At 37.1% G+C, this 12,789-nt stretch overlaps 3 protein-coding genes and 1 long non-coding RNA gene across 6 annotated transcripts in view; 1 reads left to right on the forward strand and 3 right to left on the reverse strand.

The window, feature by feature from the left end:
- Positions 1–230, reverse strand: part of LOC105569138 — an 8,025-nt gene extending 7,795 nt beyond the window's left edge. Inside the window, exon 1 of the mRNA XM_012025334.1 lies at positions 193–230. The gene's annotated coding sequence lies outside the window, so the exon portion shown is untranslated. The remainder of the gene's footprint in view (positions 1–192) is intronic.
- A 585-nt stretch (positions 231–815) lies between these two features.
- LOC105569137 (oxysterol-binding protein-related protein 11) lies at positions 816–1,843 on the reverse strand. The gene is made up of 2 exons (XM_012025333.1): positions 1,600–1,843; positions 816–1,181 (listed from the first exon to the last, which is right to left on the reverse strand). The coding sequence occupies exons 1-2, from the start codon at positions 1,829–1,831 to the stop codon at positions 829–831; spliced, it is 585 nt and encodes a 194-aa protein (XP_011880723.1). The 5' UTR covers positions 1,832–1,843; the 3' UTR covers positions 816–828.
- Positions 1,844–1,865: 22 nt separating this feature from the next.
- LOC105569136 lies at positions 1,866–2,595 on the forward strand. Its single transcript, XR_001009477.1, has 2 exons — positions 1,866–1,943; positions 2,025–2,595. It is a non-coding gene; the product is annotated as an uncharacterized LOC105569136 (long non-coding RNA).
- Positions 2,247–11,149, reverse strand: LOC105569135. Of its 3 annotated transcripts, none has more exons than XM_012025329.1 (15): positions 10,770–11,149; positions 10,163–10,217; positions 9,732–10,000; positions 9,286–9,462; positions 9,086–9,218; positions 8,693–8,859; positions 6,884–8,359; positions 6,557–6,779; positions 6,301–6,483; positions 5,848–5,962; positions 5,075–5,262; positions 4,762–4,990; positions 3,172–3,335; positions 2,854–3,094; positions 2,247–2,776 (listed from the first exon to the last, which is right to left on the reverse strand). In XM_012025329.1, exons 1-15 carry the CDS (start codon positions 10,772–10,774, stop codon positions 2,595–2,597), a joined length of 3,807 nt encoding a protein of 1,268 aa, XP_011880719.1. In that variant the 5' UTR covers positions 10,775–11,149; the 3' UTR covers positions 2,247–2,594. The 3 variants fall into 3 exon arrangements, with proteins under 3 accessions (XP_011880719.1, XP_011880720.1, XP_011880721.1); XM_012025330.1 differs by having other exon boundaries at positions 4,783–4,990; positions 10,770–11,148; XM_012025331.1 differs by lacking the exons at positions 5,075–5,262; positions 5,848–5,962.
- Positions 11,150–12,789: the final 1,640 nt, after the last annotated feature.

Consider the following 12,789-nt stretch of genomic DNA (forward strand, 5'->3'; position numbering starts at 1 on the left):
CCTAGATATACTATATATACATACATGCTTTGTACAACATTCTAACAGAATTAATGTGTGATATATATATACCCATACAGCACAAGAACGTCCAGCAACATTACAATGTTGCTGCAATGTTGCTGGATGTTCTTGTGCTGTATGGGTATATATATATATATATATATATATATATATATATATATATCTTACATTTTCACTTATGCGGTATTGTTGCATTGGAAGAATATAACATCGAGATTGTCATTGGCAGGGCCAGATTGAAGTGGCAAACAGCAATCGTTTCCATATGCGTTGTCGAGAGGAACTTACATACATATATCATTAAACCATATAATATACTATGGGAAGATCAAACGTAGAAAACTTGTAACGTAAAAAAATATTACTGTCCTTACCATATAGTGATACCATATGCTGGTTAACTTTCAAAGAATCCATTATTAAAATTCGATGGGACAAGTTTGAGAAAATCTGCAGTCCCTTCGTGATTGAATGAAAGTAGCATAAGGGCCTACTAGCATTTCGTTCGCAATATGTAAAAGGTACATTACTTTTGTAAAAGCTCAATTAACTAATTATTTAAAATTGTTACTTAACACTTGCCTAATTATTAAAAATATTACAACGTACGAGTATAATGGCAAGAGATATCAACCTCGTCTTTAATCGTGTACGTCTAAAGCCAACCCTAAATTGTGGATAAGTACATAATTGTTGAAAACAAAGTGATATGCGTAACGGGAGGGAAGGTACAATCTTACGTATTCGCAGGTATAAAAAATCTCAATATCGATAGATAAGCGTAAAAAATATACGATCAGCTTCCTACTGATATAATATATTGAGACATTGGCCCAGTGTGTGCAAAGTGGTGTGCGCCATAGCTTTAAGAACCAAGAGATCCGAGTCCAGATGCAGATCCGAGTTCTCGATGGACTGCGCCAGGGCAAGATTGTGCTTCTCCACCTTCCTCAGTTGTTCCTGGCAGTTGGCAAAGGCGTCCAACACCTCCAGCTTGACGACAGGGCTCCTACTCGAATTGCCAGAATGCTCACGCGGCGGTAATGGGGGATGACTGCTGGCTATCGCTCTGGTATACATCTCCGTGACTGCTCGCAGCTTGTCCACCCATTCCTGGCGTGCTCGCGCGTCAGTGGCCCGCAGTTTGATCATGTCACCTGGAAAGACATCGGGAACTCAGCAGCGAAATTGAAGCAAGCCACGGGTCAATTCTGTATCTTACAATATAGTGAAAATGCTAAGAGCGAGCGGCTTCGTCTCTCCCTAAAAGGACAATTATAGGCGATTTTTTACGACTGTTTGGTGTGAATGCCTTCACATCTGAAGAAAGACGCTAAAGATATCCAATATGTTGAGCTTGACGGCTATTTTCAGGTGTAACAGCATTCGTGACGCCAAGTGTACGCTCTGGTAAAAACAATCGCCAAGAATCGCTTTATAAAGAGGTGAAGCCAGTACACTCTTGACACCTTCGCTATAGTGTAAGATACAGAATTGACCCTCTGGTGTCTTATCGCCAGAGAGGAACCGTCAGCAGACTTGCTTTAACTACTTTAACTATTGGATATAATCTACCAGTGGCAGAATTGACGGTGAACGTGTTCGAATCCTCATCACTGGGGGCTATGACAGCACCGGCCAGGTAAATCGAGCAACGTGGCCTCTGACTCTTCTCAGACTCGCTGAGGAAGTAGTGCAGCTCGCCGGTCTCCGGGCTCAAGATGAACCAACGGTACTGCCAGCCTTTCATGGCGTTCGTGTACTTGTGCAGCAAACCCTCGTAAGGGTGCCTCGTCTGCACGTTCATCGTTTACCGCTCTCGCTCCCTGGAAGCCTCTTGCTCGGCGAACGACAGGAATCTCGCGAAAGATGTGTCATCGGAGTCAGAGCGATCGTGCTCAGCTGATACCCGGAGGGAGGTTAGGTCGTCATGAAGGGGAAAAAAAAAGAGACGAAAAGGTTAAGGTTCTGTTACTGTGCATTAACTGTAACAATTTCAGTTTCACCCGCAGCCAGCTCGGTGTCTCAGTCTCGTAGAGTTCAATATTTCCACGAAAAATTCCTTCAGACAAGAGCAACGATCAGAAGCAAAATGGCGCGAAATTACGCGCAAACGAATAATTATATTACACGCGACATGGAGTGGCACAAATTACAAAAAGCTACGTACACATAGTTTCACGAATCTCACAAAAATAATTGAATAATAAATGGAGACGAAATTTTCCATATTATATGGTCATCTTTTTATTAAGATACACAAATGTTTTCTTTCTATCTTAAACCTAAACTTTAGTAGCAAAAAAAAGAATAAGAACGTCTTCGTAAATACCACATTATGATTCAATGAAATAAAACTGCTCTTTGTGAAAGAAAACATGATAACAGCAGACTGAAATTGTCAAATAAAAGAGATATAGTCAAATATAATCAAATATAACGAAATGTTACTTGTGACTACTGTCTACTGCTTAAAATAATAGTCAAATCATATAACGACCAAAAGTGGCCTTGCTCTGCAACAAGATCGCATGTATAAAGCTGTATGTAAATTAAAATTTGTACGAAGACTACACGAGACCAAGTTTCATTAACGCGCTGCGGACCACCGGCAACTCGACTTTATATTCGCCGTCCTCCATGCTTTTCTCCACAATTTTGATCTTGACGCACGAGTTTGATTGCACCATCTCATTCAGCTTCTCCTGCACAGCCTTCGAATAGTTTCCTTTACTGTCGACCGGTGCTAAATCTGTAACGGGCAATAGATGAGGTCCGAATATAGGAATTATCGTATCTTGTAAGGTCACCGAAAACTCGGACACTCACTGACAACCGTACACATATTCGCCATTGCAGCAGGTACAATAAAATCTTTGGGCATCACTCGTATGTCCTTATGATTCACCAGTTCCATGTTTCCGTAATCAACAAACGAAATCAGAGACTTCGTGTAAGATTCCTTAGGATTAATACACAGTGCTCGATACCACTTGTCTTCGTACAACGCTACACACAATTCTTGCGCTCTCGGTATATAAAACTCGGCTTTCTTAGCGTACTCTGACAGCTGTAACAAAATTAAATTGCATTGTTGCACGCATTGCGAAAACATACAAACACTTTGCGACAACCCATTCTTTTTACCATTTCAGACATCACTTCAATGATGTGCGTTATCAATTGAATATCGTAAGGACCCATCATGTATCTCATTTGAGACGGTATGAACAGTATCAGCGCATCCACTGTTTCACCTACGTTTCCTAAACTTGCGATACTGAGATCACTCAACATGTAGCATTTTTTATCTGCGTCAGAAGAATTAATTTATAATTCTCAATTTGTAAAATACACAATTGGAAATTATATCATGATACACCTGTACGTGGAGGAAGGTCTTCTATTATAAGATAGGTTTCTAATATGAGACAGCAGGTTTTTAACACTCAAATTCAATCACAAATTTCTTTTTGCAACGATTACACGATCTAACAATGAATTTTCGACTAGACAAATTTTGCCTCAAGGACAATAAGTTCATGGTGGAATCAACTGATGATGCCTGTTAACTTAACAGAAACCCCGCTATTACATATTAGGACCCTATCTTATAAAAGGGGACTTTCCTCTACATATAAAATAACCGAAATAATCGAAGTCTAGAGAGAAAGTAATGCAATGTACATAGATTGTATACACTTTATATGATGAGCACAATAGTAATAGGAAAGCCTTTTAACGGTCAAGCAGGATCTTGTTGCTTAATGCTATTTTCGTGTACATCTCTTTCTCTATACAGCAGCTCTAAGCTACAATCGAAATCGTATATTTAATTTCAGTTATAGTGTAAGGCTGCTGTATAGAGAAAAAGTACACGAATGTAGAATTACGCACTAAAATCCTGCCTGACCGTTAAAAGGTTTTACGATTACTATTGTGTTGGTCATAAAAAAACAGCCGAATATTACTTATTATTATTGTATGTAACATATGATTGGTTTAAAACAGGTTTTGTTAGATAAAAATAATTATTCTACATGCAAAGACTTTTAAATGTCTCACACTAAGGAGAATCATGAAAGATAGATTTAATAAACAGCAGCATAATTTATAGCTCCTAGATGCCCGTCACCATGTTGGATCGTGACGTCGAGGCAAGAGATGACACGCTGACAATTCTTACATATCATTTTCAAATAAAAAGATATTTAGATAAAACATAACTTCAGATAACATACTTATAAAATAATCCAAAAATTTATACTCTTTTTTTTCCTGGATAATTAATAAACAGTCGTAAAATTAACGTGATTTTTTTTCAGCCGACTGTACTAGCTTACAATTTCTCTTTCGTTTCCATGTAGAGGAAAGAAGATAAACTCTGAACTAGTGTAACCAGTTCAGCTAAAAAGAACAAACCTATAGTCATATTTTATAAACGTGTGTCGCTAGGCTTCGTACTGTATTCATTCTACGATTGTTTATTTATTTGTCGGAAAAGAATAGTTTTCAAACATTAAAGCAGCTGAAGTGTTTTTCTTTTCAGTCTAATGTCTTTTTACTCGAAAATGTCACGCGAGAATTCTCGACGTATCACACTTCTCATCTTACGATTTCCAACATAGCCGTGGCGAGCCGAAGGAGCCTGAAAAACTATTGGTGTAATAAATTGTTGGGAAACAAATATGTTGCATCACTTTCTAAAAACCTTAGTTACTTCATGATCATTATTACCATCAATTTCTCTTTTCCAACCTGGAATTAACAGCTCATTTATTTTATCGTTAACACATTCCCCCGTGGGCATTGTCAAGCAAACTCCATCCTTAATTGTACCGTCGTACGTGCACGTCAGGGGCACTTCTTTGCCTACTAAATTGCGAATATAAATGTCAACTTCTTGATTACTCGGTACGTCTTGAGGAACATCTTTTAAGGTAATTCTGGCCGAACAGCTTTGCTTCTGTAAAAACATATATAAACATTTTGATACTCAACATGCTAGCGTATTTTTTATTATCACAGCATATACATAATTTATTAGTACCAGTGAATGGCTTTGGGGCATGGCTTTGAGCTGTTTTATGTCAACTATGTCTATATTGCCGAAATCGATGTATATTATTGTAGCTTTATCATTCTCCGTTTTATGAATCATTGCACGATAGCTGTTGCCATCGTCAAATGGCGCAATCACTATTTGTTTACGAACCGGAGGCTCAGTTAAATACGGCGCTGCAATTGAGTAGAAGAACATAATTTGTAATTATACATTATTAATTATGGTCCTCGACAATCACCAAGAGCCTCGATAATTCAAGAGATGTAAGAGGAATATAAGTCAAATTGCAGCAGTTCTTTTTATTGCAAAGATAGTCCAAACTACGGTTTTAGACTTGGCTGAAAAAAAGACCCATGGAGATACTTATAAAAATACCAATAACAACTCTAATCTGGATGTTTTAATAACATTTACACTGCAATTGTTTCGTTTAAATTTTTACTTTGAAATATGATACGAATATTTTTCCATTTTTTTTCTCCCAACACTACCCAACTGACTGTTGTCATACATAGGGACATATCATAATAATATTTTATTTCTTAACTTTTTGCGATATTATAATAAATATTTTTACTTATAAGCTTATAAGAACTTCAGAAAAAGCTAAAACAAACATTTGATAGCACTACTTTTTATCTTGGTAATTTGAGTTACTGTTTGCCATTTTTCTTAAAATAAAATTTTTTGACACCCCTCTTACATTCCTTTTAAACGGAGGCTTTTAATTTATTGCGTTACATAACCAGCTATTTTACCTGTTTGTGCATATCGTGCAATGGATTGCATAACATGGTTGTAATAATCTACTTGTTCTTCGTCTAAAGACCGTGCGAACATATTAAAATGATTTCGATAACTTGTGAGACATATCTGAAACCGTGGTTAAAAAAGTAAAACAGTGAAACAAAACAATGAATACATCAACCAAAACAATAAACAAATATTTGGTCTGTGCATAAGTCCGTGCCGAAAATAAAGTAAATTTCAAACGCAAAATCCAGCATGGACTTATGCACAGACCCAATAACTGTGGCTGCATTCCGATATTTACTGCCAGTACTGAAAATGTATAGTATACGTGACGTAAACTATAGATTTTCAGTACTGACAGTGAATATCGGAACGCAGCCTATGTCAACATAAATTAACAAAACAAATGAATTTCAAATCACATTGATAATATAATGAAATATATTCTACGGTCAAACCTTGGAGCCATTTTTTAATTCAACTGAGGGAGAAGAGTTCAACAAGTCCGTGTATTTCCAAGGTCTCACCACAACCTGGAACACTTCAGGGTTCGTTTCACTCGCTATTTCTATTTTAAGGCTTTCTTGCTTGAAGTTCTTCTCATTCAAGACTGCTCTGAAGTTGTACACATTTTCGTCCCTCTAACACATCAAAGTAAAAATTTTTATTTGTACTTACATCTATATGTATACAAAATATTTCAAAAATACTTACCTTTATTTGGATTGACTGATTTGCTTCACATATTACCCCAAAGGCACAAATATCGTGATACTTTTTAGGACATGGCACAATTTTATCTGTCGATTGAACTTTTGCCTCATCTATTTTAATAATGGACAAGCTGGATGATGGTTCGGAACATACCGAAACATATCCTCTAGCCCAGCCATCAGATTCACCAAACCAGCCGCAAACTAATTCCTCTGATTTTGGCCTATAAAGTAAAATATTTTATTTATTCCAATTTATGCTTAAAATAAACAATAGCTTAAAAACTTATGGTATGTATTTATCAATTTTATATGCACATGTACACACTTGTAATCTGCAGTTGTTTGCACTTCTGAGCATTCAGTTTGCAAATCGCCGAGAAGCATCATAACGTCATCCTTGTGAGTCTCAGGCGTTAACATCGCACTGTAAACGTTCTTTTGCATAAGTTCACTAATTTGTATCAAGCCATTAATTTCCAATTGAGGAAGTGCGTTGTGTGTAAACGTGGCAGCCAAAGCATCGAAGACGTTCGGTATTTGAAGTGTAGAAACTTTCGTATCTTTATCTTGTGACACTTGACAATTTTCTTGCGGTACTTCTTGCGGTACTTCTTGCGGTACTACTTGCGGTAACTTTTTTACTGTTTTATTTGATGGACTTTCCATTGTTCGCGGAGATGAGCTTTCCGATTGTTCTTGTACTTCTACTGTTATAGTTTTCTCAGAATCTATAGACAACATTCTAACAGACATTTCGTCTGTTTCTTGCAGATCTGTATACTTATCACTTGTGCCTCGTGTCAAGCGAATTTTTCGAGCAAATTTAGGAGCTTTAACGAGATCTCCTATATCTCTGATCTCATCGCCCTCTCTTAGTATCTCCTCATTACCGTAGTCTATGAATTGGACTTTTATCGGATTTAAAGCTGTAATGATGGCTCTATGCCACACCGTGGCATAGAGCACACCATAAATTTCACCGATAATTGGCCGCACATTGCGCGATTCTTGTGCAACTTTTTGTAACTTTACCATCAAGCTGTCACGTGCAGTTTTATCCTCTACCTTGTTTATCCAATATTCACCATTACCTAGCGGTATTACAACTTCCACTGTTGTAAATTTTGTTTTTGACAAATGTGTATCTTTATAAAACGCTAAGTCGTTATTCACTGAGGCAGTACTAGGTCCTTGTCCATCAGTACTTTCTTTGCCATTGTAGCCAGTAGAGTCTTTGTTACTTGGAAAGCTGTTTTCTCGAGGAGAATAATTTCTATTGTTGCAAGTTTTGTCTCTTACTTTGTCATTATTACATTTCTCTCTGTTAAAACTAGACCTATTTGAATCACTTTGATAATTACGGCTATGACGATCTTGGTTAACGGAGCTAGTTGAAGGATATCCGTTTTTTCTCATCTGATCGGAATTCTCATTTGCATTGCTACATTTATGCAACATATCTGGTTGAAAATTTTCTTTGACGTTTGTTACGTCGACTAGTTTGTCTGTCTTCTTAGGTGGAGGTACAGCAATACCATTATCACGTTGATCAGTTGAATGTTTGGGTCGAGTACCATTGCTCATAGAAGTACAAGCAACATCTGTCTTATTCTTATGCATATTGATATTTGAACTTGTATTTGGAGAGTTTTCTACTAATGTATTAGGTCGTCGCAGTTTCACATCACTAGATTTAGCAGTTTTATTAACTACATTCGCTACTGATGATCTCCTTGTTTGACTTACATCTTGATTAATTTGCAACGATGATATACCTTCATTCATATCCTCCACTAACGCCCTGTGAAAAAAAAATTGATAACTAAAAGATTAATTGTAACTAATAATGGAGATGGATTGAGTAAATAAAATAACTGTTTTTTAACATATAATTCATCTACTTTATTTATATTACTTAATCGTAATCGAAAACACTTATATCATAGTGCAAAAAATATGTTTTAAACTATAATAAAGTATATGAATTAATATCTAATTTACATATCTAAGAATTAATTTCCTTAAACTGATTTGCATAAATGTAAGTATGTAATTTATGTTTAACTTAATTTGTAATAAAAAATTTATAAGTTAAACACATATAATCAACTTAATATGATGTAAATATAATTACGGGATGCGTTCACATTCCGCCTTATGACGTGACCAATCGTCCAATTGACAAGCTTTGCTACAATAATATGTGAGACACTTCTCGCAATGTTTCATTGTTTTGGTAGAGCAAACGGAACAGTTTTTAACCCCATTCTTAAGCTTATCTTCGGAATATTGATATAATTCCTGTAAAAAAAATTAAAAATTATAACTTAATTATAATTACATTTTAACTAACAGCAAATTATATTAACTGAACATAAATTACAACAGTAAAATAAATAACTCCAATAACATACTACGCTCAAAGTATAATCAAACGTATATAAATATGTAGTACATACACAATGTACAGTAAACATACAATTTTCTTCACTTTTATGCTAATTTTATTATTCGCGCAACTTTGTACCTTATTTCGTTGTTCGTATACTTTGGAAATATGTTCCTCAATCTTAGGATACGGTTCTGGAAGTTCATACAGTGTATAGCCACGTCCAAGAGAAACGTGTCTCTTTCCATCAGGCGTGACAGTTATTACACCCCTGCAATAAGAAACCGTGTAAGGTAAGATAAATTTAAACAGTCGTTGCGTTGCATTTATTTAACCACCTTGACCACAATTGACTTGTATTCGCGTAACGATCCTCAACTTCATGTATGCCAAGTGTATGAGGATAAGGTAAAGATGATGCTGATGCTCCGTAGTCTACGCATCTATATGGTAAGCCAACTTGCACCACATGCTCGCGTGGTACATTTATTGATTGGCCACGACCTATACTCTGGCTGCAATTAAATATGTCGTATTATATTATACATTGTACAACTATATTACGTTGTATATGTAACAAAATGATTTGTGTTGATTTATATTTCATATCAAAAACATCTTCCAGTCCTTGAATCATGCTCGAGATGTATCTCTTTTTGTGTGAATAGTTTATACAACACCCATGTATATAAAAAAACAACTAGGTAAATGAAACAAGCTTAAATACTGATTTGATCAAGTGTTGCGATACTACACCAGTTGCTAATAATGATCGATGACTTACTATTTTCCATCGTTGTGATTAGGTGGCGAGCCTGCAGAGTTTGATCTTTCGAAAACTACAGATGCATTTGGCCTCAATTCCTCTCCCGGAGAGAAAGAATCCTTTGCAAGTGCCACTTTCAAGTTTAATGGTTTCTTATCGTTGAGTTCCCGAATTGCACTATCGGCTTCGCCATACGATGCGTACTTAATATAAGCCCATGTAGCACAAGGAAGCTTCATCAATGAGGTGACTGTGCCATATTCATTAAATATTTGTCTGATGGCAACCTTGAAAATTAATGATTTGCGTTATTAGATACCAAGATACCTTACATAACATTGATTTGCAAAAAGTAACTAACATAGAATTTGTACGAGAATCAGATCAATGTTAAGGTTCGCACGTTTCAATAAGTACAATTTACAACTAAACAAATTGAAAACTCATACCTCGTTCAACTCTATTGGCAAGTTAGTCACGTATAACATGTACTCTGGATCCGTCCTGTAAACAATGTGAAGTGTAGAGAGAAAATCAAGGTACGAGATATAAATTTATACAAATTGTCACGAGGACACCGTGTGAAGAGAAGCGTTTGGAAGAAATTGCCTATACTTCGAATCCTCTTTTATCGATAACAGCGCGACTGAAATTGACTTTCAAGGATCCTTCACGGGCATCGATAAAAGTGGATTCAGAATGCGAGTAAACGTGGCCGGTATCTCGAGTCCTCTTTTATCGGTAAAAGCGCCTCTAAAAGCGGCTTGTAGCCAGTTAGAAGGCGTATATTAGCCACTTTTAGAGGGGCTTTTATTGATGAAAGAGGGTTCAGAATCCCCCTGTGAACGGGAAAGTCACGCGTATGAAATTTCAGGGGTACGTATCGCGCGATTAACCGACATGATTACACGAAAACGTGTATCGCATAGATATTTCATACAAGAATCTCTTCGACCATGTAATATACCACCAGCGAATTCGTTTGTCGAATTTACGATCTCCTCGGTTCTTACCGCCGATCCGACTTGGAATGGTAATCAGATTCACAGTACTTACGCCATTTTCCTCGCGATTCCTTCAGTCCGATGCGATACGTAGTATCCGAGGAACGAGATCCTGCGCAGGAAACAGTTTTTCAGTCGCTTAGGCGAGTAGAAGATGTGATTGCATCACGCACGCGGTAAAAGCGTACACGACGATGAACGACGAGCGACACCGGGCGTCGACAGCACAATGCCGGAAACGAACAGGTAGCCAAACACGCAGGAAGGACGCGGAAAAAAACAGTCGTCCGCACACCGTGCCTGCGGGAAGAAAAACGCCTGCGCGCAAAAACACATGGACGGTTTGAATAGGCGTAATCCCCTCCCAGTACCGAAAAGCGACACCTCGTTTTCCCCTCGACAGCACTTTCTGCACTCGGGGCGAGATCACGTTCTCTTCGGGCGATACCGGCGATACGAAGCGAAACCAGAGAGAGAGAAACCTGAGAACGGCCACTCCGGGCGTTTTACTCGATGCCGTTTCAAGACTGTTCTGCGCGCCTTTACGCCCACTTTTTTACTTTTGGAACTATTTTGCTGTGCATCCTCTGACACTGTCGACACAATGGCTGTGTTCTCCAGAAGTTAGCGCTTAATAAGCGCTTTATGCTGATTGGATAGATCTAGAAGAATAGCTCTATTTCAGCACAGATCTGAAAGTATAATCCAATGAACGCAAAGCACTTAGCAAGCGCTAACTTCTGCTGAACACAGGCAGTATAACCAGTATACCCACTCGCTCTTTTGTTTCACGTTCGCGCCGATCCGTACTGCGCATCCGACATGTTTTATGACCAATCACAGGATTTTTGTATGTACAGTCGGGAGCACTGAGGTTGCGACACTTTTTTTTTTATAAGTTTACGAACGCGCAAAATAATTCAGGATCCTGAATTATTTTGCGCGTTCGTAAACTTATAAAAAAAAAAGTGTCGCAACCTCAGTGCTCCCGACTGTACATCAATAATTTCTGATAGTTCAATTACTGATATACATGGTAATTTTCTAGTAATTATTTCGTTACTTTTTCGTAAGGGTTGTATCCTTAGGTTTGTTTCCTGTTGCTACACTGGTGAACTAGTGCAATAAATTAAAGTAAAGCCCGCTGCAGACGATGCTATTTTTCCTGCTGGATTGCTTGCAATTTAGTAAATTACTAGGAATCCTGAATGCTGAGTGGTGCAATGATAGTAATTTACTAAATCGCAAGCAATCCAGCAGGAAAAATAGCATCGTCTGCAGCGGGCTTAAGACAAGTATTTACCAGTGCAGGAACAGAAAGCAAACCTTTTGTTGCTCACCGTATGGTAAACAAGGATAAAATGATACAACAGGGCACTCTATCCTAGCGGAAAAGATTTCTATAACTAAAAAAAATTGACTTGAAATAGAAATTTGTAGAAATTTTTATATCTTCGTTGAAACATTTATTTCTTTGTAAAAATATCTATAAAATAGTATCACAAATTACAATGTTCTCAAATCAAGAAATTATTGCAAGTAGTATTTCATGAAAATGTACAATTTTGTAAAAATTAGTACAAAACTTTACTAGTTTAAAAAATTTGAGAAACAACGAAATCTTGAGGAATTAAAACATCCGCTTGCTTGTAGAATATTACAAAAATTAACAAAAGTGTTCCAACTCTAGCATTTTTATGTTGATTTTTATAACACTTTTTAAATTTACGTAGAATTTTTTAGATTCTGGCAGTTATATTTAATTTTTTTGTAGAATTATTTCCGGCAGGGTAGTGACGTTTCCGAACACAAGTTATATGTACGAAATAATAGCCAAATAATGTCTCGTTAAGCACCAAACAAATTAGAGTGATATTTCACTTGTACAAATTTTTTAAGTGTATTAATCGATTACTTTCTACACACTCGAGACTTTTCTATCCCGCGACCGAACAGTGTGTACACTTGAAAAATTTGTGGCACGACAAATGAAGGCTGCGTTCGCTTTGGACGTTTACACGCTAAAGCGCGGTTCTACCTTCGTTTCGCTCAAGAAAAACAGTGACCGCCCC

This window comes from Vollenhovia emeryi, unplaced genomic scaffold (assembly GCF_000949405.1).
Source record: "Vollenhovia emeryi isolate VEMERY1.0 unplaced genomic scaffold, V.emery_V1.0 DF939126.1, whole genome shotgun sequence".
NCBI classification, from domain to species: domain Eukaryota; kingdom Metazoa; phylum Arthropoda; class Insecta; order Hymenoptera; family Formicidae; genus Vollenhovia; species Vollenhovia emeryi.